This window comes from Hemitrygon akajei, chromosome 6 (assembly GCF_048418815.1).
Source record: "Hemitrygon akajei chromosome 6, sHemAka1.3, whole genome shotgun sequence".
NCBI lineage: Eukaryota > Metazoa > Chordata > Chondrichthyes > Myliobatiformes > Dasyatidae > Hemitrygon > Hemitrygon akajei.
The window spans coordinates 152,562,438-152,587,713 of NC_133129.1; the positions used below are offsets into that span (position 1 = coordinate 152,562,438).

The following is a 25,276-nucleotide window of genomic DNA, read 5'->3' on the forward strand; positions in this document are numbered from 1 at the left end:
ACTGGATCAAGGGAACGAGGACCATCATCCTCGACCTCGAGGGATAGCCACGACGACGACGACCTTTCCCGCCCACCTATCACTCTCTAGATATTCTTCTTCCCCTCCCTCCACCTTTTTTATTCTGACGTCTTTCCCCCTTCTTTTCCAGTTCTGAAGAAGGGTCTCAGCTTGAAACGACCAGCCGAGTTCCTCCAGCATTTTGCGTTCCTTTAGATTTTCAGCATCTGCAGAATCATGTATTGTGTTTGTGTGAAATTATCCATTCATATTGAATAGATATGTGTAATGACATATTTAATGCAAACGGATGAAAATTTATATTTACACCCCTGGTAACTGACGATTTGAAATTAAAAACTGTTTCCGCCCGGTTTCGAACCGGGGACCTTTCGCGTGTTAGGCGAACGTGATAACCACTACACTACGGAAACCGCCCTACGGACACCTCGCGCCACAAGCACCCAATTCAATAGGGTCTCGCGCAGGCGAGCTGCTGGTTCGCGCGCTCCTGTTCCCGGCCAGCATTAGAGAGCAGGGAGCGAAAACTCCACGCTCATCCCCGCCCGCTTTATGTACATTACTATTATTATTAAATAAAGTCATCTCTCAGCTAGAGACTTGAACACGAGAGAGGGCAAGACTGGTCGGAGTAACCAGGTCTGATGAAGGGTCTCGGCCTGAAACGTCGCCTATTTAACCATTTCCATAGAGGCTGCCTGACCTGCTGAGTTTCTCCTGCATTTTGTGTGTTGCTTTGGATTTCCAGCTTCTGCAGAATGTCTTGTGTTTAGGAGACACCGCAGTGGAGGAACACGTTCTTTTCTTGTCTTGGATTTGAATGCAAGCGGATAAAATTGCCTCCTCGGTGCTAGGATTGTGGGGTAATGTAATGAATGACATATGAACCGCATTGTTCAGAAAATAAACGGTTCTACATAATTCACAAACACCGTCATTCAGTTGTGTTCACTTTAAGAGACGGTGTCTGACGTAATGACGTCAGTGCAAGGCAACAGCTTTTGGTTTGTTCGCAATGGAAGTGCTGCGGCTTTTGTTACGGTGATAAAACAACTATCGCATGTTTTATTAACAAAATCGTACAAGGCCAAGACAGGACTATTGCAGGACCTTCTGAAGGGAGAGGCAAACAATTAGGGATCATTGTTCATACAGGTACAAATGACACAGGAAACGAGGAATGAGAACCTGTATATTAAATTTGGAGAGCTAAATAGCTGATTAAAATGCAGTACTTCCTGGGTTATAATCTTTATGCCTCTGTTGCTAGCAGGTGTATGAATAGGTCAACTGATTGAGACTTACCAAACTATTTTATTATTAATTGCATTTGAAATGTATTACCGTTGCAGTGGAGGAAACAAGACAATTTGTCCATGCAGCACGTGAAAATAACCAGTTAATCTGCTCTTCTAGTGTTTTGTGAGAGATAAATTTTGGTCTGGAAAATGACATTAATCCTATTGTTCTTCCTTGAAACAGTGCCAGTGCTATCAGTTCCATTCAAACAAGTTGACCAAGTTTTGATTTAATGTTTCATTTCACATCACTTTGCAGGGTTCATTCAATTGTGTGTGTGAGAGAGAGATTGAGATTCTACCAGGTGAGTCACAGCTGATGCAAAATAGTGATCAACTTTGAGATAACATCACTTAAAATGAAACCTATAGTGCAGTCGTGTACTGGTGATTCTCCCAGTTTCTTCGAGGCACCAGATGGCACCATCACAAGCAAAGCGCTCCCCACCGTTGAGTACATTTACAAGGAGTGCAGCCACAGGAAAGACGAACCCATCGTCAAAAATCCCCACCATTCATTCCATTCTCCCTTCTCGCTGATACCATAGGGCAAGAAGTACAGGAGCCTTAGGTACCACATCAGGTTCAGGATCAGTTGTTACCCTACAATCATCAGGCTCCTGAACCAGTGAGCGTAACTTCACTCAACTCCTCAGAACTGAAGCTCACTTTCAAACACACTGCAACGCATATTCTCTGTATTATTTATTTTTTATTATTTGTTTAATGTGTCTTCTTTTGCACATTGTCAGATTTTATTTATGTAGTTTTTTTCATAAATTCTGTTGCATTTTTTCCCCTATAAACGTCTGCAGGAATTGAATCTCACGGTTGTATGTGGTGACATATATGTACTTTGATAATGAATTTATTTTGACTTTGAAGTCTAGGTATGTTTTTCTGTATATTTTACACAACTTCTCTATGTCATCATTATACTTGGCATTCAAAGCTTACCAAAACTCTTAATTGCCTACTAGAACTGCAGCTACAAACTGTCTTATAGTTTACCACCTACAAGTTTCTTATTTGCTGAGTGAGGACTTCATATTACTCATTTTGTGATACCTGTTAGGTGATGAAATAATTATTTACATGACACAGTCATCAGATAGCAGCAAAATCCTCTGATTATGCCCATTTATATAATTTAATTATATATTTTTATATTTATATATTTTTAAATTTTATTACACTTAAATGTACTATATAATTATACACAGTAAGTAGGTATAGTGTTAAACAGTGTTATTCAACTGTAACTGCAAATGATGACTGTAACTTCATTATAAGACCATGAAACATAGGAGAAGAATTGGGCCATTTTGCTCATTAAGTCTGCTCCGCTATTTCATCATGGCTGATCCAATTTTTCTCTTAGTCCCAGTCTCTTGCCTTCTCCCTGTATCCCTTCATACCTTGACCAAAGAAGAATCTATCAACCTCTGCCTTAAATACACATAAAGGTTTGGCCTCCACAGTGGCCTGTGGCAACAAATTCCACAGATTCACCACTCTCTGGCTAAAGAAATTCCTTTTCATTTCCATTCTAAAATCACTCCACTCTATTGTGATGCTGTGTCCTCTGGTCTTACACTCTCCCACCATAGGAAATATCCTCTCCACATCCATTCTATCAAGGTCTTCCACCATTCAATAGGTTTCAAAGAGGTCACTCCTCATTCTTGTGAATTCTAGTGAATACAGGCCCAGAGCCAACAAATGCTCTTCATATGACAAGCCATTCAATCCTGGAATCATTTTTGTGAATCTCCTTTGAACCCTCTCCAGTTTCAACATATCCTTTCTAAGATAAGGGGTCCAAACCTGTTCACAATACTCCAATTGAGACCTCACCAGTGTTTTATAAAGTTTCAACATTACATCTTTGCTTTTATATTGAAGTCCTCTTGAAATGAATGTGAACATTGCATTTGTTTTCCTCACCTCAGACTCAGCCTGCAAATTAACCTTTAGGGAATCCTGCACAAGGACTCCCAAGTCCTTTTGCACCTCAGTTTTTTTTGTATTTTCTCTTCATTTAGAAAATAGTCAACCCTTTCAATTCATCTACCGAAGTGCATGACCATACACTTTCCAACACTGTATTTCCATCTGTCATTTTTTTGCCCATTCTCCTAATCTGTCTAAGTACTTCTGTAGCCTCTCCACTTCCTCAAAACTACCTGTCCCGCTACCTATCTTCATATTGTATGCAAACTTTGCAACAAAGCCGTCAATTTCATCATTCAAATCATTGATATAAAATGTAAAAAGACTTGGTCCCAACACAGACCCCTGTGGAACATCACTAGTCACCGGCAGCCAGCTCATTCCCACTCCTTGCCTCCGGCTTATCAGCCACTGCTTTATCAATGGATCTGCAGATTTTCTCATTTATTACTGCTTTATCCATGCTAATATCTTTCTTGTAACACCATGGGCTCGTAGCTTGGTAAGCAGCCTCACGTGTGGAACCTTGTCAATCATATCATGATCACTTTCCCCTAAGGGGTATTTTAACTTAAGTTCTCTAATCAATTCTGGTTCATTGCACAACACCCAATCCAGAATAGCTGATCCTCTAGTGGGCTCAATCATGAGCTGCTCCAAAAAGCCATCTTGTAGGCACTCCAGAAACTTACCCTCCTGCAATCCAGCACCAACCTGATTTTCCAATCTACCTGCAATTTGAAGTCCCCCATGACTATTATAACATTCTCCTTTTGGTGTGCATTTTCTATCTCCTGTTGTAATTTGTAGGCTACATCCTTACTACTCTTTGGGGGTCTAGATACAACTCCCATCAGGGTCTTTTTAGTCTTGCAGTTCCTTAGCTCTATCCACAACGATTCAACACCTTCTGACCCTATGTCACCTCTTTCTAATGGTTCAATTTCACTTTTTACCAACAGAGGAACAGCATCCTCTCTGCATTCATGCCTAGCCTTTCAATACAATGTGCATCCTTGGACATTAAGTTTGCAGTTATAATCTTTCAGCCATGATTCAGTGATGCCTACAACATCATGCCAATCTGCAACTGTTCTGCAAGTTTATCTACTTTATTCCGTAACACTGTCAGTGACAAATCGGTAGAATCATAAAAAATATTTTGCACCTAATATTAAACAATATTTGAATAAAAATACTTCAATTACTTGTAGGTTGGAATAAGGAGAAAAATTCTGAAAGCATCAATGTCTCTTCAAGTTTATATGAAAATAGCAGATGACAACACCCTTATACAACATAAAAAATCAATAGTTACAAGTATATGCGTACATTAATTCTGTTGCAACAAATAACTATGGAAAAGATTTTGAAAACTTAAGAGGTTAATATTTTACTGGAAGTAAAAAAAATGAAATTTTGTTGTTCAAAATATTTAGCACCATTTACTTTGACAAAGAATATTTCTTGCAGTTCTACCTTTTTAGCAGCTCATTTGAAGGATGAATTTCAATGGACAAAAAGTGCAAATTTTAAAATAGAACATTTTATTATAAAAATCAACAGTATATTTATTACAAATGAAGTGAATTCATGTTGTCTTTACATATATTTATACAAGGAAATAGAAGCAAAGAATTTAAACATGCAAAAACCAGGGGTTGAGAGTGAAAATATACCAAATGTTGGCCATAAATTTAAACATCAGAGAGAAACACTATTTAACACAAAGGGTGGTAACTAAGTAAGTTAAGCCAACCCCATTGCAGCTGCCAGTAAAATGTTTAAAGGCTGTTATAGTCAGCCTATTTGTACTGAACTTTTCAAAACAAATGCAGAAATTCCATGCAGTCTAGCAGTTTTAAAATATCAAATCTGTTAGCAATCCTTCTTATTTGAATGTTTTATATTATTTATGGCAGTATATTAAAGCATTTTTTTTGAAACTTCATAATGTTTGCTGACTCCCATTGTGAAACATGCTCCTAACACCAATTTGCAGGCCAACTATTTATCACTATCTTGTGAAATGCAGCTCAACAGTCTTAGCTGAGGTTTGCAGGATGTGGGGAGAGAGGGGAGAGGGAGAGAGGGAGAGAGGGAGAGAGGGAGAGAGGGAGAGAGGGAGAGAGGGAGAGAGGGAGAGAGGGAGAGGGAGAGGGAGAGAGGGAGAGAGAGAGAGAGAGAGAGAGAGAGAGAGAGAGAGAGAGAGAGAGAGAGAGAGAGAGAGAGAGAGAGAGAGAGAGAATGAATTCTAATTATAATCAAACCTTGCCAAGAGTTATTTTAGTAAATCTGTTTTAGAAGCTAAGGTTTGGGCATCTTCACCTAAACATTTTGTCTTTGATTCCAAGTTTACCGGTAATTGTTTCAATTGCAAATGCTGGGGAAAACTTAACAGATTTTTAGGAAAAATAAATTACATTATGTCAGAAATAATAATAAGTAGACAAATTGTAGTTTAATTGTACTGTACCTATACCTCCTAGAAGATAAAAACAGAATTCTAGAGCAAGATTTCTAATTGTTGTCCTCATTGTGTTCTGGAATAGTAATTCAGGATTATCCATCTGCTCTAGTCTTAAAATACTTGTTTGCAAAATTGTTACCCCCCCCCCCCCCATTCTGACGACCTCTTCTACACTATGTCTATTCTCATCTTCCTTATCTATACATTAAACCATCTACAATGCTTCAATTAATCATCTACAATCACTTTATCATCCTCAACCCTTTACATCTTCCTCTGTTTTCACAATTTTTCTCCGAAGGAAATCAATGGTTCCTTCAATTGCTGTGACAATGTAACAAACTGAAACAGTCAATCTTTCCATGTTTATGACCAAAACAATTAAAATATTTAGAACCGATATTGAAGTTTATCTTACCTTCTCCTCTACTATAAACAGTCAAGTTCAATTTTCTGGATGTCTAAATTCCCCAGGCACAGTATTTTCTTGTTTTTTTTTATTATTTACAATTGTTATGCCTTTGCTGTGATAAGGGATCAAAATTCTACGTAGTATTTTCACTTGAGTCCAGTACCAACCATCATTTATACAGAATTTAATCAGGCCACCCCAAGCCAAGCTGTCAGTATCCATTGATGTTCCATAGAGTTCTGCCATTTGAACTACCTTCTCTGACTTCCCGTGTACCCATTTCCCTCACACAGACACGCTAACATATATATGCCCCCAACTTTTTATTTGTCAACGCTATCTGGTGTTTAATTAGTTTAATCAGAAAACAATCCAAAGACATATTAGAAAGAATGATTAGAATTTTGAATTTACCGCAAAACAGGAATTAATTACTTTGAAGGAAATTAAATATTAATTGATTGGGAAAAAGAAGTATTTTCATCTTTAAATGGGGACATAACACAATAAAACAATTAAACCTGTTGTGTCTTTGGGATTGTCTTTGTGAGAAAAAAAAACTTCATCCTAAGCTTGTTGGCTGGTTTATTTTCAAATGTTCCAAATATTGCATAAGATCAATAAAGTTGTTTCATGAACATACAAATAAATTCAGTAATTAATCACAAGACATAGGCTGCACTACAACCTTAGAAAATTTTGCAGCTGACCAGATCAAACTTTTCTAGATCAACAGGGATATACTTACAGCAGAATGAGCATGCAGCATGCAAGAGGGGGAAATAACAGGAACCATTCCCCTTTTCCACTCCTCAAGAGTAAATTCTTCTTCTTTCTTCCCTCCTACATTGTATACACTGATGCTTGTACAATCTCACTGGGATCACAGTGATACCGAATTCTACATTTAAAATCTTAAATATGATTGCCTCCAGTTATTCAAATGAGGCAGATAACTTGATGCAGCTATATAAAATAAGAATAGAGGAAATAAGCACATTTACTGGAAATTTATTCATGTTAGTCATACTAAATTTACAAAACACAAACAATTAAAATTCAATGGAATGAATTTCAGAGGCAGATTAAAATGCACTGACAAGACTTTACAAAGCACTTAGAGCTACCAACCAATTATTTTCATCCAACTGTATTTCATAGGTTAGGAATTCAGTTTTCCATTTTTTTTCCAATAGGAGGTGGTTTATTGTTTAGTTTATTATCAGTGTTTGTGGGAAATGGTATTTTCGGTTACTAAAATACATTATTCAAATAAAATCAAATTTCAGTTCCATGTACCAAAACTGAAATCAGTAATAAAAAGTAACATGCACATTCAAGTACTATTAACTTATTCAAAATTTCCACCTCTGCAGAGATCACCATTGTCAATTCCTGACGTGCAAACAGTAAATGGGAAGGGTTGGTTAGTAATTTATACATTTGCATTGAAAACATTCTTGAAGTGAATGGTAATATGAATGCTGTATGATTGACATTAATAGTCAGCATTGAGTTTAAATGATTGAAATGAACACAATTTTTCCAAGTATTCCATTGGGGATAATTTTTAATTGAAGTCCCACATTGTAAAGACTCCAGAGATCTGTCTGCTAATAGAATGAAAACTTCATCTAAACCTAATGGCAACCTGAGCCAGCCCTGACCTCCACAACTTTTTTTTCCATACACAACCCTAAGAGAATCCTATTCAGAGCACACAGCATGTACCCATTCTAAACATAATTACAGAAAAAAAAATTCTAAAATATTTAGTATGTTTTATTTTGGTAAATGATAAAGCCAGTCAAGCTTGTCCTGCTCTAAACTTGGTATATGTAGCATGATCTTGGTTCGCGTTGAGTAGCCAAGCCTGAATGCTATTTCTACTTTTGCCTTTTGAGAACTCTGATTTGCTTTTTATTACAGGTTTAGGTATTTTGTGCACCAAAATAAAAATACATATTTATTGATGATAGATTGAAACAATAATTTTAGGTTAAGACTACATGTGAGTATATCAAAAAGGTGTACAAAATCCCTCTAAGCCTTTGAAAATAATTATGGAAGGTAGAATATACAAAGTTAAATCCAAAAACAGAAACATTCTGTAAACTGCCTCTTTACCACAAATTTCAGGGTCAGCTGTATACTTGTATTTAACTCCAAAACTGCAAACTTTATTAAAAAAAAAGTTATAATATCCCTTATCTTAAAAAAATTAGACTATTTGATCAGATCAAAAATTGAACTAAAATACAGATAGAAAATAAATGGGTTCTGCACATCTCATGGACTTAATCTAAACATAACCACAGTTATTACAACAGACAACATAAGATGTCCTGAGGTTCTGCAATAATGTTTTTTTTCTTGTGAAGCTAGAGTTGATGCCTTTGTAAAAAATCAGTATTTTTGTTGTTGTGGTACTGCTGAAAATTATATATATATCTGTAAATAAGTTTTTAAAAAATAAATAATGAAATTTAATGAGTTAAAGTTTATTTAACATTTCTGGTGCAAAAAGGTAAATTTGAAAAATGGGTCCTGTAAATGTATAAAACATTAATGCATATTGTAACAATTTTTAAAATAAAAAGACTTCCCTGGAATTAAAGATGCAGCGTACCTCAATAATATCAACAGCAATTGGGTAAATTCCCTCATCTTAAATTCAATACTGTCACAGCAATTTAGTGGTACAAGCATGGATAGTCATACTATGAATAAATAAGGCAGCTTGGTTATCCAACAAAATCTTAGTTATTTATTACTAGTGTGCAAGTTCCTGTAACTGATTTACAAAGGGCACGCTACAAATACTTTCAGCAGTGATAGCTACAACATTCTGTACATACAAGCAAAAGAAATATATCCAAACATTAAAATAATTCCTAAAGGAAAAAATTTGGTTTTTCCATCCAAGATAAATAATTTAACATCAAATTACAAATCACACACCAATCAGATAAAACTTTGTTCTGTAATGTTTTATGAGTAACCTTGTGCTTATCAAAGTAAGGAATATCTATGATAAGAGGGTGAAACATTCATGTGTTTATACCTTCAACTAATATAGATTTTGTAAAGTAGCTCAGGTCAGGTATAGGGTTAAATATTCTACTTAATACATTTTCATCTCAAACTCAAGAGTACTCTTTAAATGCACCAATGGAATATTACATTTTCCCACACCAAGATTCCTCTCAATTACAGTTCTAGTGTTGGCATGTTATTCTGCTATCAACCTACACCCTCTAGGAGCTAGTTAGATACTATTTTAATTCATTTCATAAACAATCCTTACAAACAGCAATGATACACACTTTAAGGTAACCTGCTCTGTACCGAACATGCAGAAATTCTGACTAGTGGTTTATATATTCAGGGTTGTGTACATTGAAATAACTCAGTAATAGAATTTGTTTAGATTCCTATTGAAAATATTAACAATTTAAAATTTAAACTCTAAAGAACAGCAAATATAATTTTGATAAATAGGTAGAAAAAGTATAAAAGAAAAATGTCCATTTAGTATCAATGAATATTGCATTTTATAATTTCATTTCCAATATGATTTCATCTAATTGGAAACATATTGCACAGAAGCAAACTATTCTGCCTGTGCTAGCATGTGAACTTTTTATACTTTTGCTTCTCTATTTGGCTCTGTACAATAAAAGTATGACACAAGAATGCAAGTGGTGTATTTTCTTGAAAAAATGTCATAAATATTTTTTTTCCATCTGTACAAAATTTAATTGCTTCTTCTCACAATCTCTGTACACTTTCCTTTGGATAATCCCACCCACCAGCTATTTTTAATTCATAAAATATACTTTCTCTCTGTATGTATTTAAAGCTATGTACAGAATTATAAAAATGTTTCTTTTGTTATGATCATGAGGAATCTGTACAAGGAGATGGTGGGGGAGGGCAGAGATGAAAATAACTTCGTTCTGTGGAAGGAGGTGATGGCGGGCAACTTTCACAATTCTCTTCTGCTGACATGTATGGGCTTCGAGGAGTAGGAGGAGGAGGGTAAGGATCTGAATCGGAGTTCAGGTCTATGTAGTATTTGGGACTCTTCCATCGGCTTGTGGTATAATCACTATCGCATACATCAGTACTGCATGGAGTCGTAGGTGGTGCAATACTCTGCATAATGTAATGTCTGTAAAATTGAAAAAATATTATGTTAGTTTCTCTCCCTTTTATTTAAATGATCAAAACTACTGTATATTTGAAAGAGATAAGAGATATATTTTTGCTTTAACATGCTTAAAATTGTAAATTGAATCAGATTGGGCTGTTCATTAATTCAAGAGATAATGCTTCCCTCTATTCTGGTACTAAATCAACAAGTTATTGAAGACCCATGCCTACAAGCTTCTATACCATGAGTGTCATAAATATCGACAGGTGGAGAAGACGGCAATTAATAGTTTTCTCAGCTGTTAAACACACAGATTTTCTTTACTTGCAATACCAGGTTAAATAGTTGACATTCTAGCAACAAGGTTAAATTAACAACATCAATTTACCCCTGCATTATCTTCTCAGGGCATCTATTTTTCTTAGTCAAAATGACAGACTGTAGTAGAATTTCCAATGATACTGAGGTGTAGTAGTTTGGAGGCCTGAATAGTAGGACCCCTTCATTTTCAATTCCTCTTAAGGAAACAGTTGGCCTTTGCAAGTTGCTTCCTTGTGAGGATATTTGAATATGACAAATCTTAATCAAAAGTCACCGCTGTATGACCAGACCATTTAAGTTTACTATTTGTAAAGCCATTCCTAAACCATTAGATTTCCAGCAATAATTTTCTTGAACTTCTAGATATCTTATAATATTAGCACTACTAATTGATTGCAAATTATGATATACATTGTGAACTGAACTTAGTTGTGGCCTCATTTTCTATCAGCAAAGCTACGTTGGTGTTGCAATATGTTAGATTTTAGTCCTCTGATTTTATTTTACCTTACAAATCAATTAACTAGCTGGACTAATGCAGTAGTTGATTATTTTTTCCTCTCAGGAAGATAATGTAATTGTATGAAGAGGTTTGGCTTCTTGAAGATACTGTAATAGTATGAACAAATATGGCTTCTCACAGGAATTACACCATGCTGTTTCATGCTAAATCATAGATTTTATCGGTCAAAGAATCAATACTAATTATTTTCAAATGGAACTAGGGCTTTTTATTTAAAAATCTAAATAAACACTCTTCAAACATTATCAAAGAATGTACATTCATTTCACTTTCCAAAGCAAGAGGTTATTACTTTGTACTTCTGGTTCTCATTTTTAAATAATATGAATGCATCTCTGTCTTCTATTTTAATGGCTACAAATATTTAAAAGACAAGCAAGAAACAAGTAAATATACTCACCTGTAAGACCTGGTTGTGGAAGGACTGTTGGAAGAGTAGCACATTTCAGTATTATAGAGAGAACGATCAGTGGCTGGGGATGGAGGTGGGTTTAAGATCTATTGGGGGGAAAATGTGTTTGAAATTATTTTTAACATTTAATATGTTTGCATGCTTATAAAGTACATTTCTAAAGCACAACTTAGTGCTTTTGTTGCTGCTTACAATCATGAAAATAATTTGGCAGTTAAAGCTGCCTCGTTTTCATACCTGCCTTTGATTGCCTCCTCTTACCAACATTATCAGGTGAGCAGATCAAATATCCACTTGCACCAGCTCATTTACAACATGCTTTCTCCTTCTAATATCCACCAGACCAAACCTGAAATTAACTATTCCCAGAATCAGGTCTTTAATAAGGTCCCACACAACCTTCATCACATCATTAATGGGTCTGCCTTGACTTATTTTGGTTCCAGTTCTGAAATTTACTCCACAAATATAACTTTACTTGTCAAAGGTCATTTGTTTCCCGAATTTTTGCCTCTTTTTCTCAGGCTTCTCTGCCATAATGCAGTTGCCAAGTTATTATTAATAAATTTAAGGTTGTGTATGTAACTACAATTAAAATTAGTTCTTGAGTAACTTAACTGTCCATTAAGTACGGTATTACCTGTTTTATGAAATTCATTGATCAAATCAAGTTTCCAATGTACTTTTATGTTGTAATATCTTACTCTCCAGAGTGTAAGGATTGATTTGAATTTTCCCTATTGCTTAGCACCTCCATTTTTTAATTTGAAATAAAATCCTCTGCTGAGATCCATGGCAATTAGTGAGCTACCCTAATCTATCTCTGGTGACACACTGAATTTGATGATTAAGAGCTGTACAGATGAAAACCAGGATATGTAGTAATAAAATTTTCCTCTTTAAAGAAGACCTTGGATTAAGCTGTGCCAATCTATAGTGAGAGTTTGCATGCAAACATTTAAAAGTTTTTAAAACTCAGTCTTTAATGTGGGAAGTATACAAAATTAAAATCTCAAACATTTCAATACCATATTTCTATAGCATTCGTAATACAGCCCCCAAGAGCTTATCAGGGACAGTAGAGGCTCACTGGAAGAATACCAAAGGCAACCTCAAACATGGCTCTGTGCTTGACACGAGCATTGTGGACTCCATTCCACAGCAGCTTATTCAGATCAGTTTTGCTGTTATTCCTGATTGACCAAAAATTGAAAAGATGTGGTCTCAAATTAAAAAAAAAACAATAATGCCTTTGAAGCAGATGGTGTCCCTGTGAAAACTCTAAAATTTGAAGTTTCCTACAAGAGAAGTTATCATCAGGATCCTCCTCAACCACTTCCTATCAGATAATACAATGAACACCATATGACAGACTCAAGGGAAATGAGGGGAAATAGCTTAACCATGATTACTTTTTTGACCTTGAAGAAGTGTTTGACTCCATCAAACAGAGGGACTCTTCACAAATTCCACTACCCACAGAAATTTGTCTCCATCCTATGTTTGCTTCATGAAAACTTCAATCATAAATAAGTCTACAACAGAGTCAATTTCAGTGAAGACTGGTCCTAAGTTATTTTCAACCTTTCACACCAATGCTGTACTCCTTGCCACACCAATTTAAGTCCAAAATGGTGTCATCACTGATACTCTCCATGCACTGACAAAGAAGGAATACACCACAACTTTCAGAAATAGATCTATATTACGCATTTCAAATCTCATCAAAAGGCAATGTTCAGACAATGAGAAGTAAAGATTTTTTTTTACTTAAGAATGTAAGTTTGCAAAGCCCCAAAGGAGGAGAACTATGTTTTCAAAACTATTTACAACATTATTGTAATATTGAATAAACAATAACACACCTGTGGATAGAAGGTTCCTTTTGTACTCGATGAACTGCTAGATGATGCTCCTGTCACATGATTTCTGTCATACAATGGGGCCCCACTGCTTCCTCCCATCAGACTCATGGAGCTGATCATGGACTTGCCACATGACATGCCTTCACAGAGTAATCCAAATGTATAAAATCAGTGATGGTAACATTTGCATATTCTTCAGAATAGTCATAATTTTCATAACAACATTTAGTGACAATTTTACGTATACTCAAATGAAAATAATATTTATTTACTTTATTTGTAAAACCTTCCTTTTAAAAAAGAAAGCACAGGGTTCTTATTCTAAAAGATTATCACCACTGGCTGCAATAATAATCTCCTTTCCTTCCTGAATATGCTGCCATATCACAGTACAGTTCACTAGGTTCCAAAAGTCCTTTGATGCCTTGACAATGCAGCCACCAGCCTTACATGAGTGTGGTCAGTAGATGGAAAGAGTTCACAACCAAAATGAGCCCCATCACCTCTAACCACAGCTTTTCCCCAAAACCAATGAACTCAATGGAGCCCAGAGTTTAAAAGGCTATTGTTATCGTATGACAGATAAAAATAACATGACGATAATTTGGTCAGTTATTTATTATTTTTAGCATCTTTCTGGACATACAAATTATGAACCCTGCTAACAAGAATGGCTCAACCAATTGCTTGTTTACAAAATTTCATCAAAATGCTTTTCAAAAAGTAAAATAAATCATTCAGCAAAAGTAAAAGAAAAACAACAAACTCTTCTCAGGCTTCCAGCCAGAATCCCAGAAGATGTCAGAGTTTGACATCGAAACGTCGGTTACAATTGGTACCTGTGACCAGCTGAAAGTGGTAGAAGAGTTTGTTCATTCTGTACGCTGGGAAAGCACTTGATCCTTTTTCAAAAAAATAACCATGCTGACATTGTACATTACTTTAAAATGCCTTTCCTATTTATGTTATATTTCAATATTCAGCAAACATAAGGTATAATGTTAGCGTACATACAAATATGCTATGTTGTTCAAAACTGTATATAATTATCATGTGTAGTAAACAAAAATCAATCACTAGCATCAGGGATAACCTGCAGGACTCCTTACCAGTGAATGTGCCATGCTGAGAACTGCTGGGAGCAATAAAATTAAGGGGAACATGTGGGGCTCCACTGATGTATTCATGTGGAAAGGGTCCATTGGGTCCCTTGTAGCGACGACAGACAACTCGTTGGCAGACGAAGTACATAGCACCCATGACAAAGAGCGAAAGGATTATACCAATCACAGGTCCAATTGCACTGCTCTGAGACTGGAACTCATTCAGTGAGGCTTTAGTTAATTCTGCTGGAGAGAAAGCAGATTACTGTCTGAGAAAATGTTTTAAAACCATTCAATAATTTAAATAAGATATTTTAGAATTTATATAGCAATTGTAATCAGTATAAATTAACAATTATAAACACAAAAAAGTCTGCAGAGAGATGCTGGAAATTCAGAGTAACACACAAAATGCTGGAGGAACTTAGCAAGTCAGGCAGCATCTATGGAAAAGAATAACGAGTCAAGGTTTTGGGCTGAGAACATTCATCAGGACCGGAAATGAAGGGGGAAGAAGCCAGATTAAGGTTGGGGGGGGGGGGGAAGGGGAAGGAGTACAAGCTAGAAGGAAGCAGGTGAAGGGAAAGATAGGTGGGTGGGGGAATGGGGATGAATTAAGAAGCTGGGAGGGGATAGGTGGAAAAGATAAAGAGCTGAGGAAGATGGAATCTGATAGAAGAGAGTAGACCATGGGGGGGGGGGGGAGATGATAGGTGAGGAAAAGAGGTAAGAGGGGAGCCAGAAGGAGGGAATGGAATAGAGAGGGGGGATTAAATTAAAAATAATACTATCTGTAAGTGATTAAGTACAGTAATAGACATGAGCAATAATTACTAGATAAAACAAATCCAACAGAAAACATACTACAGATACACAAAAGAAGTAGAAAATGCTGGACATTCTCAATTCTATTGAAAGTCTTCAGTGAAAAATGTTAACTCTTTTTCATTTCCTTCACATGCGGCTTGTTAGCATTTCCTGAATACTCCATTTTGCTAGCATACAGGTGGATCCCTGACCTCTCAATCAAATCAACCAGAACAGCAGCACACAATTGGTGTTGGCACTTCAGTGCACCTCTGAGGTGAATGTTGGATTGTCGGACGAGATGCTTGATCCAGTGGATACAAATTCATCGATATCCAAAGAGGCATGTTAACTGAACACTGCACAGCATGCCAGCTCCTGCTCTAGTCTGTTTGTACATAAAGTAGTTCCCAAGGTCAAAGGTGTTGGTGCTGCTAAGTCTGGCGCCCACGATTGGTGATTGAGGGGAAGCTGCCAGGAGCAGTGAGTTAGGTGCCTGTTTGAGGTGAGACTGAAGTCTGTAGTTGGAGGTTATGAAGTTGAGTATTGCGACATAGACCAGTGAGTGCCAGCCGGTATAGGATCATTTCATGTGATCAAGTTTTGGGTCAGTGACTTAATCGAATTAGCATCTTAGTGTCTTGAGTGGCTGGATATAAAGTTGTTAGAGGAACAGGTATGTACGGGAAACTCTAACATATCTGGCATTTACACATCTGGAATTCTCTTGCAAGTGACAATGTTTTTCAAAATAAGCTCAAGCAGGTGAATTTTTTAGACAGTATACAAAGTAATTGTGAAAAATATTTTAATTTGTGTACATTCACATACAAGGCTGTGCAAATGTATGCTAATCAGCAGCAACATCTTTGAAGATTTGCCACGTCATTTATTTTTGCTGCATTTTATAATAATGCTGTTTAGCTTTAAAATATAGAATTGCAGTGTAAAACAGCATTATTTAAAAGGGAAAGGGGATGACAAATAGTATGGAATTTTATTAAAATGAATAGAATACTAGTGTGCGACATAGTAATGTAGTAATGTTTCTTTTGAACAATCCTCATGCAACTGGTACTTCCCCATTTGGATGGCTGTAGATACATGAAAGCAAGCAACATTAACCCTGTTTACCTCAATGGGCGGCGACCAGCTTTAAATTGTGCCACTGCACACCCTGAAGTGCTATGAAAGCCTGATTGTACTCAAAACTAGTACACTTCAGATGAAAATAAATTAATTATATTTGGCCCCAAATAGTGTGGCACAGCAAAGGAGGTCATTAGATGCAGATCCAATATACCTAATCTGCACAAGCATTGTTCACCTCAAAATAGTTTATTCAACTCTAAACGGTCTTGAGAACCTTCTTTTTAAACCATTGTACTTCTCTAAATGATACTCTCACAGTGACAGGCTGGGAGTTCCAAAATTTAGACTCAGTAGCAATATTTTTCCAAGTCAGAACGGTGCATAACTTGGAGGGGAACTCGCAAGTTGTGTAGTTCCCATATGCTTCTTTCATCGTTGTCAGTCGTTCAGGAGACGCTGTCAATGTGGCCATAAAGAATTTCAGTGTGTTTTTAGATGATAATTAATACAGCCAAAATGCAACAGTAATGGGGGGAAATGAATGTTTTAGCCTGTGGATGGGATGCCAACTAAATAGACTCCATCTATTTACAGAGAAAAATTAACAGGCATTTAAAAGGCACCAAAATGAAATCTATTTGGTAACAAGCCAAATGGTCATAATGACAATACAAATATTGTGATGACGTAGTGTATTCATTAGCTGTATATATGGTACAGGTGTAGGACAGGAAATTGTCACTCATCACCTTAATCACTGCAAGAATGTCTAAAAATGTTTTAGTATTAGATCATGTTTCAAAATAATTCTTTACACACTCGCTTCAAGAACTAGAATATACATATTTTGGTACATTTTGAGTCCCAGAGAAATTGAAAACACTGTAGACAGATACTTACCACAAAGGAGTTCGTCTGAACCATCAAGGCAATCAGATAATGAATTGCACCGCTGTTTCTTCATAATACACTGACCACTGTTGCAGCGGAACTGGTTCGGATGACAAATAACTAAAAGTAAGGAAAATGATCAGTTTTGAAGAAAACATTTTAACAGGTTTAAAAACATTTTGTGGTGTGACCAACCTGCTTGACATTCTGTGTAATTCATAGTGCAAAAGAAATAACTCAAACTAATCATGCAATACAACAGGATTAAAGACTATATATCAATCAAAAGTGGATATATTGAATAAGAAGCAAAATTCTGGTTGGAAGGAAAACAATGCCTAGCATTGAATTTCCAGTACATCTTAAACTTGCCATTTAGATTGGGATATATTTTATGCAAGTTATTAAGTTATTCCATGAGCCTTATCCTGAACTACAAATATTTAGTTTGTATTTTGTCAGATAATTCTTCAGATTCTTGTTCAGGCCAGTAATTAACCATATCAGTGTGAAAGGTTCAGATTTTATGGCAAAACAACACACTCACTGTTCTCTGTGATAACAGCCCATACAATTTACAAAGGTTTTTAACCAAAGACTCACTTTCTGCTACCCCATTTTAACTTCCTTACGGAGGTAGGGTTTCTCAATAGAATTTTCACCCCTCAAGAATCTCAGTTTTTTTTTTGTTAAGATGACTGTGATCATTCTCTTGTCTTACAGTGCAATGTTCAAAACGTGAGTATTTTTAACATCAGATCTTAAGAGCATGCAAATTTAGTATGTATTTTAATCAATTCTGCTCTGACATGAACATTGCTAAATGGTGCATTTAGGGACAAACATGACATCAACTATTTAATGTTAGAGTTAACTCAAACTTTAATTTCTGCATTTGATTAAAGATTAATTTAAAACATGTCATTCAAACCAAATATACTTGAATACTAACTGAATAATTAGATGAGAAAAAAAATTACCATCACAGTTTGCCTCATCCGATTTATCTTGACAATCTACTTCACCATTGCATCGTAAACGTCCATCAATGCACTGGCCTTTTTCACACTGAAAATGGTTGGGAGAACATACTGGGCAGTTTTCCTCATCGCTGTGATCATCACATTCTGCAAAACCATCACAGCGCCATGCCATTGGGATACAATCAATCTCCCCGGTTGCGCATGTAAATTGCTCTGGTGAACAAGTTGGTGGTTCTGAAAGAGAATTTGTATCCTTCAGTAAAGAATAAGCTTTACATTCTTGATATTATACTGTTAACAGAACAGACCTTGCATAATCTTTTCTCTTAGGGCTGTGCAGAGATGGTGGAGTAAATTAGTTAGACTTGGAATTGTATGGGATGGCATCAGTGCAAGAGAAGAGGGAGTAAAAACAGGAAGAGGAATGACAAAGAAAGGATTTGAGAGTGAATCAGATTGAGAAGGAAGGTAGGAGAAGGATTAAAAGGGAAGGTAGGAGAATAATCAAGAAGGATATAGAGAGAGAATCAAACAAAAGGATAAGGGAGCCTGTAACAGAGGAAGATTAGGGTAAAGAAGATCCGGTGGTCAAGAGTGGATCAGAAAAGGGATAGAGATAATTAGGGGAATACTGAGAGAGGATAATTGATGTAATGAGTGAGGATTAAGAAGGTGGATGAGAGAATATCAAAGAGTAGAGGAGTATAAAAAGATCTCAGTCTGGAAAAGATGATGAGGTGGTCTTAGAAGGGCTCAAGCAAGGGTACTGTCAAAGAATAAGAGATTAGGGGATGGAGTTTGAAAAAAGAAGAAGAGATTTGACAATGCTGGCAAACTGATGAAACCGAAAATTAGCAGAACTTCCCTAGTAGATGACTATACAGTGGATTCCGATTAATTGGGGCACATTGGAACCAGTGCATTTTGGCCTAATTAAGCGCTTGCTCCAATTAGCCAAAGTTTCATGGAAATAGTTAAAAAGGTATAAAGCAGTCAAACTGAGTAACCAATTATGTATTTAAATGAACTACAGAACAACTTAGAATACTACCAATACTACTACAGTACCATAAATCTGTGTATTAGTTTCTAATACTTATTAATAGAGGAATTCATTTGTGTCACTTCTTTTGACTATAAATAGACAAAAATCAGTGCAGACACCCAGTGCAGATAATGGACTGTCTTCATATAGTGCTGTCAACGATTGCACCTTCAAATTCTTAATTTTCATTGTAACATTCAAGATGATTATTGATACCTTCAAATTCTTCATTGTCCCTAATTTGATGAAGTAGTGAAATCGTTTCATTTTTCACTCCCTGTCATTACTGGCATCTCCAAGCCTGAATGCTTGAAGCTGCAGTGACCAAAACAGCTCTGAATTGCCTTACTGCTTAATTTTTCACCAACTATCAGTAACAAAAATCACTGCTTTTTGAAAACAAACTCACATAACTGATGATATTTAACAACTGTCTGCTTGAAGCACTGTGCCGAGTCTAACAGTCACACAAGTGCACGTGACTGGCATTAGTTTGACAGTTCAGCAATAGTCTCCTGTCCCAATTAAACTGCACAGTGTCCCAAATAAACAAAGGGAACATCAGCTATTTCCTTGATTAGATTTTATTCTTTAAGAGTCATCCTAAATTAACCACAGGCCCAATTAACTGGAATTCACTTTTTTCATCAGACTTCCTGATTAATGCTGAAGTAAGCCTCAGCCCTTCAGTTATAGCCTACTTCATAGTGAAAGGCCTGCGTTGTTTATAGAGCTCAGACACACAGAAGAACTCTGTGCAAGTGATACTGAAATAATGCCATGATTCTACATGCTTGGAGATGTACATGCTTGGATTCTACATGTATGTGTAGGCCACTGCCTTAAAATGTTTAAGGTTAAATGCCTGCAGTAGGAAAATACATCAAAGAAAAGAACTTGTACTATGGTGCATAGGTGCAGTACCTCCACACGTCAGTAAGTTCTGTAACAGTACCAAATGTACAGGACACGAACATCGTGGAGTGCCATCGCCTTTAGCAATGCAGATATGTGAGCAGCCGCCATTATCACGGGAACAAGGATGTGAACCTGTGAAGAATTAACTCAACAATTTAGCAGCAGCAATAAACGTTTCACATCTTTATCCTGCATCAGTTAATCTCATTAGGTTTACAAGCAGTCATTCCAGCTGCATAATGGGGTCAGCATATTAAGTAACAATATTTGTTTCAAAAAGTCAGTCAGGATTTAACATCAAAGTATTAAGTACTAAGGAATCCAATTATAATTTAATTTACAATTTTGAATATTACAAAATTTGTCGAATAAAAACATTTACTTCTTGTACTGCATCTGTAAGCAATAGTTGGTTCATCTTCAAAATACCACAGAATTTATTGTGGTAGTAAATATATATGTATTTATGTTATAAAATACCAGGATTATAAACAGAACAAACATACTGAATTCCTCCACATCCAATTCTTCCACTGCATGAATGCCAGTAAGATGAACAATTCTGCCCTGAATTCTTGTACGCTGGCCCCCATTTATCTTCTCAATGCGCTCAATCATCTGTTGCTGACGGTCAATCCAATAAATGTGGTTTCCAAGAATAGCAAGTCCCATTGGCTGCAGAATGTTAGAATCCTGCAACGTCAGTCTATTAGCACCTATTATTTAACAAGAGAAGTTTGACTTTTAAAATACAACATTTCTGCAAAACATCACAGGAATCTATGTCTCTATGGTATACTGTATCTGACAGCTATAAAACAGACTGGTCGTTGAATGTGATTTTGCACCCAAGGCTTTCCACAAAGCAGTTTTCTTTTCAGGAAACAGTAAGATGAGGGAAAAGAAAGAGCTCATTTGGAAAATCAATCTGGTTCTTTCAGATCACTCCCACCTGCTCACAGTACAGTTGGGCTAAAAGCTGTTGGAGGCTTTTTGCCCAGTTGCCCAACTTTAGAATGTGGGAGTACTTCAAAACTGAAAGGGATTAATAAGAATGGGCATTAACAACAAATATAAGGCTTCACTTTGTCAATTCAATTGCTAACTGTGGTATAGAGTGGTACCACAAACTAAAGATTTTATTGTGTATTTGAACTAATTAGCTAAATTTCTGTCACTGTCCCCAGGGAGACTTGCAATTTGTCTCAATTATTCTGGAACTAGTTAGCTTCAACCGTATCTATGGAAAAGAGTAAACAGTTGATGTTCTGGGCTGAGACCCTTCATTAGGAGTCAATAAATGCTGCTTGGACTGCTGAGTTCCTCCACCATTTTTGTGTGTTGCTTTGGATTACCAGCATCTGCAGATTTTCTCTTGTTTGTAACTTCAACTGTAGTCTAGGATCCAGGGATCTGTTTGCTGAACATTGTGTATATGAGCAGCAATGATTATTCATGATAAACCTACTTATTAATGTAGTTAGCATAGCAGCATATGGGGAACTAGATAGTTCAACTGCCAATATTCATGACACTGTCTATGAGTAAGTATTACTACTCACAAAGTAAGAGAAAGCTGAGTAAATTTGGGGTTCAATGAGTTACTTCAGTTTTATATTTGTGAATATCAGTTGTGCTTCAGATTTGGTATCTATTTTATTTTTTATGTATGACTCTATATTCATTTTAAACTAATAAGAGAGTTTATTATCACTTTATCTAAGATAATAGCACTCCTGGAATTTAATAGCTGTAGGTTGCAGTCATAATAAAAATAGAAAAATAAGTTGCTACATTTCCTACTTAACAATAATGAAAACAAAAATTGGTTGTCAGGCATTCTAGGATATTATAAAGTTTATGGGAAGACTATAATAATGCAAATCTTTCTTTTATATATATGGAGGGTAACCACAAATTATTTAGAGATACAGCATGGAAGCCCAATAGGTATTGCTCAGAATAGTTTCCGTATGCTTGCTACAAATGGATTTACGTGCATGGTCTGCGTGCAGCCCCAAATGCTATTCATAGTCACATAGGATCACTCACAGAGCACAGAAATGGGCCCCTTGGACCACTATTCCCATGCTGACCTTTTCGACCATCTACATTAATTCCATTTGCCTATTTTAGGACCCTATCCATCCAGCTTCACTAATCCCTTGCCCACATGAGGACTGTCACCTTCCATCCTTGCCTATTTAAGTGTCTGTCAAATGCTTCAACCACAATAATTATATCTGATTCCACCACCTTCTCTGGAGCACTTTCCAGATTTAAACAACATACAGTGTAAAAATAACCTCTCTCTTACTTCCGCTTTCAAGCTCTTTCCTCTCAAAAATACAGGATTTCTTGTTTTTTGACTCCCTTTAACATGGGAAAAAAAGTTTTGACTATTTATCCTATTCACATTTCTCACATAATTATGTGCTTTACGAGGTCACTGCTCAGCCTTCTTCACTCCAAGGAAAACAAGACCAGCCTATCCAGTCTCTTCCAACCCAAGCAATATCTAGGTCAACTTCCTCTCCACTCTCTCCAGCACAATCAGATACTTCCCATAATGTGCTGACCAGAAATGTACATCATACTCCATGTGTGGCCTAACCAGTATTTTGAGTGGTCATGGGCCAGGGATTCCTACAAATCAGTTGGGATGTTACATGTTTTCATTTAGACTTTTAAAACATTCTTGAATTGTTTCCCTGGTATTGTATTAACGTGTCAAGAGTTTAGTTGAGAGTCGTTGTCAGGAGTCTGGAATCAAGCATGTAAATGATTCCAATAAACTTTGATAACAGTACAGTAGATTTTTTATGCAAAAATGTCCAACTCCTAGGCAATAACATCAATATATTGCGAAGGAGATATGAATCCTTATTAATTTTCTTATAACTACCTTTAAAGGTGCAGAAATTTTAGGTCAAAAACGTCTTCAGTTAGCCACTTTTGGACAGTGCTCTGGAGTTTGAACTGATCCGTTATTAATTTGATGACATGCTTAATTTAAAAATCCCTTTTTGTTTGTAAAACCATATTAGATCAAAAAGTGGCAGAAACATCACACAAGTGGAATTGCAATTTTCTCTGAATATAACCAAGGTAAGATAAAGTTGGAAACCAGTTTTGATTACACATTTCAACAGAAGGGAGAAAGAAAGGAGATCTGAAACTTACCAGATAAATCACTGCTTTCAATGCGCTTTAGATCTGCATCAACCCAAAAAAGCTTCCCCAGCTTATTATCAATTGCTAAACCAACAGGCCGAATCAATCCAGTTGAAAATAGTACTTCTCTTTCGGTACCATCAAGTGCTGCTCTTTCAATTTTTGGGGACCTTTCCTGCATGTTTGTGATGTACATATACCTATGTGATTATTTTTTAAAACAGACATTAAAACAAAAATATTATTACCAGGACATATATATGGGCACACAGTATATTACTATTTTTATTAAAACAAAATATCTTTTCCTTAAATAACACGAGGAATAAGATAATGTTGCAACAATTCTTAAGAATTACAATAACATTGTTAAAGAAAGCAATTTGGTAATTCAAGCCAGAAGTAATAAAGGAATGAAGACTTTGGTGGAAGTCTGCAGGAGGTGAAGAGGTTAAGCATAGGGAAGATGATAAAGGTGAAATTAAATGATATTTGTTAACCAGTAGATCCAGGATTGGAGATGAAGTCTGGGGCCAAATAAGACATTTGTTCAGTATCAGATAGATGGCAGGCAAGAGGCTAAAGTTAGTGTGAGGGTTTCTTAATAATTAATGAGAGAAACATTTGCCTCATTCAAAATAGAATGTTGAAAAGGCAGTGCAGTAACTCTGAAGCAGAGAAGCAAATAAGAATTTGGTAGGGAAGTAGGGAAGTAAGAGGCTGTTGAGAAAACAATTTATAATAAGAAAATGCAATTGAGTCTCTCCACTGCTATGTCACAGGTTTATAAGGTTCTACTTTTCCTTATGGTAAGGAAAATATTAAAACAAGTATCTTTTTTGTAAAACAGTTATTTCTTTATGCGTTGAATTGAAAAGTAAGCAAGTTACCCCCGTTCTGCATTGACAACAATAGCCCTAGGTCGGTCATGTTCTCCTCGAAAAACTATTCCGATGGGCTTTCCGTCTAGTCTGTTAACATTTACAGTGTTCGATGTTTCACAAGTCCAGTAGACAGTCCGACTGTAGATGTCAAGGCTCAAGTCATGGGGTTGAATATCTGGATTTTGGCTTTGGTTTGGCCCAGAAACAACCACAAATGCCTAGATAAACAAACAGTAAATAAAAAAAGTTTGTTATTGATTCAACTTTTACTGTGTACAATTAAGAGATAATATCAATGCAACTCAGAGCTTCAAATACAACACTGTTGGTCTTGAAGAGCTAATTTCCCCCACTGAATTAATGTATATATTAAAAAACTATATAGAAACAATATTGCTGTCATTCTTTATGTAAACGTATCCCTCCGATGTTTGGACAAAGATAGGCTGAAAACATTTTATGCACATCTTCAGCAGAATCAAGGCATGGGTGCCCACAATTGAATGTCTAAATTACAACAATCATGCCACAAAATTTCAGATCACTGAAGACTGCTTACATCAAACCTCCATTCCAGACTAAATAATTTATATGAAACAAATACAGAAACAAAATGTGGAGTTGTCATGGTGCATCCTAATTTAAATATGATCAGTCATCTTTCTCATTCTCAGAATTAAGGTCTTCAGAAAGTACTTCGAATGATTAATTCATTAATTGCTTTCTTGATGATCAAACTCCTGCTCTCATGCTGGCTTTTCCAGAATGGCACAAACAAGAGAGAAGACAAGTCCCCATATTATTCCATTTCATTGTTCAGCAGATGGCAGGCAGAAGGTAGACAAAGCACATTTATATATAAATCCCTAGGAAAGCAGCAAATGGCATTTGGAGCTCAGGGAATTTCAGAACTATCAAATGTTAGAATGAATCAGATATTTACCTCAC

The 25,276-nt window shown here is 36.1% G+C and overlaps 1 protein-coding gene and 1 non-coding gene across 3 annotated transcripts in view; both read right to left on the reverse strand.

Annotated features, from left to right (window-relative positions):
- Positions 1-361: 361 nt before the first annotated feature.
- Positions 362-434, reverse strand: trnav-aac (transfer RNA valine (anticodon AAC)). Its single transcript has one exon. It is a non-coding gene; the product is annotated as a tRNA-Val (tRNA).
- A 7,260-nt stretch (positions 435-7,694) lies between these two features.
- lrp5 (low density lipoprotein receptor-related protein 5) overlaps positions 7,695-25,276 on the reverse strand; it is a 223,274-nt gene continuing 205,692 nt past the window's right edge. The window contains exons 14-23 of one of the 2 annotated variants that reach the window (XM_073049585.1): positions 24,335-24,546; positions 23,454-23,644; positions 20,777-20,986; positions 20,277-20,402; positions 18,305-18,541; positions 17,334-17,444; positions 14,541-14,777; positions 13,432-13,571; positions 11,555-11,652; positions 7,695-10,328 (exon numbers count right to left, since the gene is read on the reverse strand). In XM_073049585.1, the coding sequence (XP_072905686.1) occupies positions 10,055-10,328; positions 11,555-11,652; positions 13,432-13,571; positions 14,541-14,777; positions 17,334-17,444; positions 18,305-18,541; positions 20,277-20,402; positions 20,777-20,986; positions 23,454-23,644; positions 24,335-24,546 (1,836 nt within the window). In that variant the 3' untranslated portion in view covers positions 7,695-10,054. Of the gene's footprint in view, positions 10,329-11,554; positions 11,653-13,431; positions 13,572-14,540; positions 14,781-17,333; positions 17,445-18,304; positions 18,542-20,276; positions 20,403-20,776; positions 20,987-23,453; positions 23,645-24,334; positions 24,547-25,276 lie in introns of both variants that reach the window. The other variant, XM_073049584.1, reaches the window with a different exon arrangement.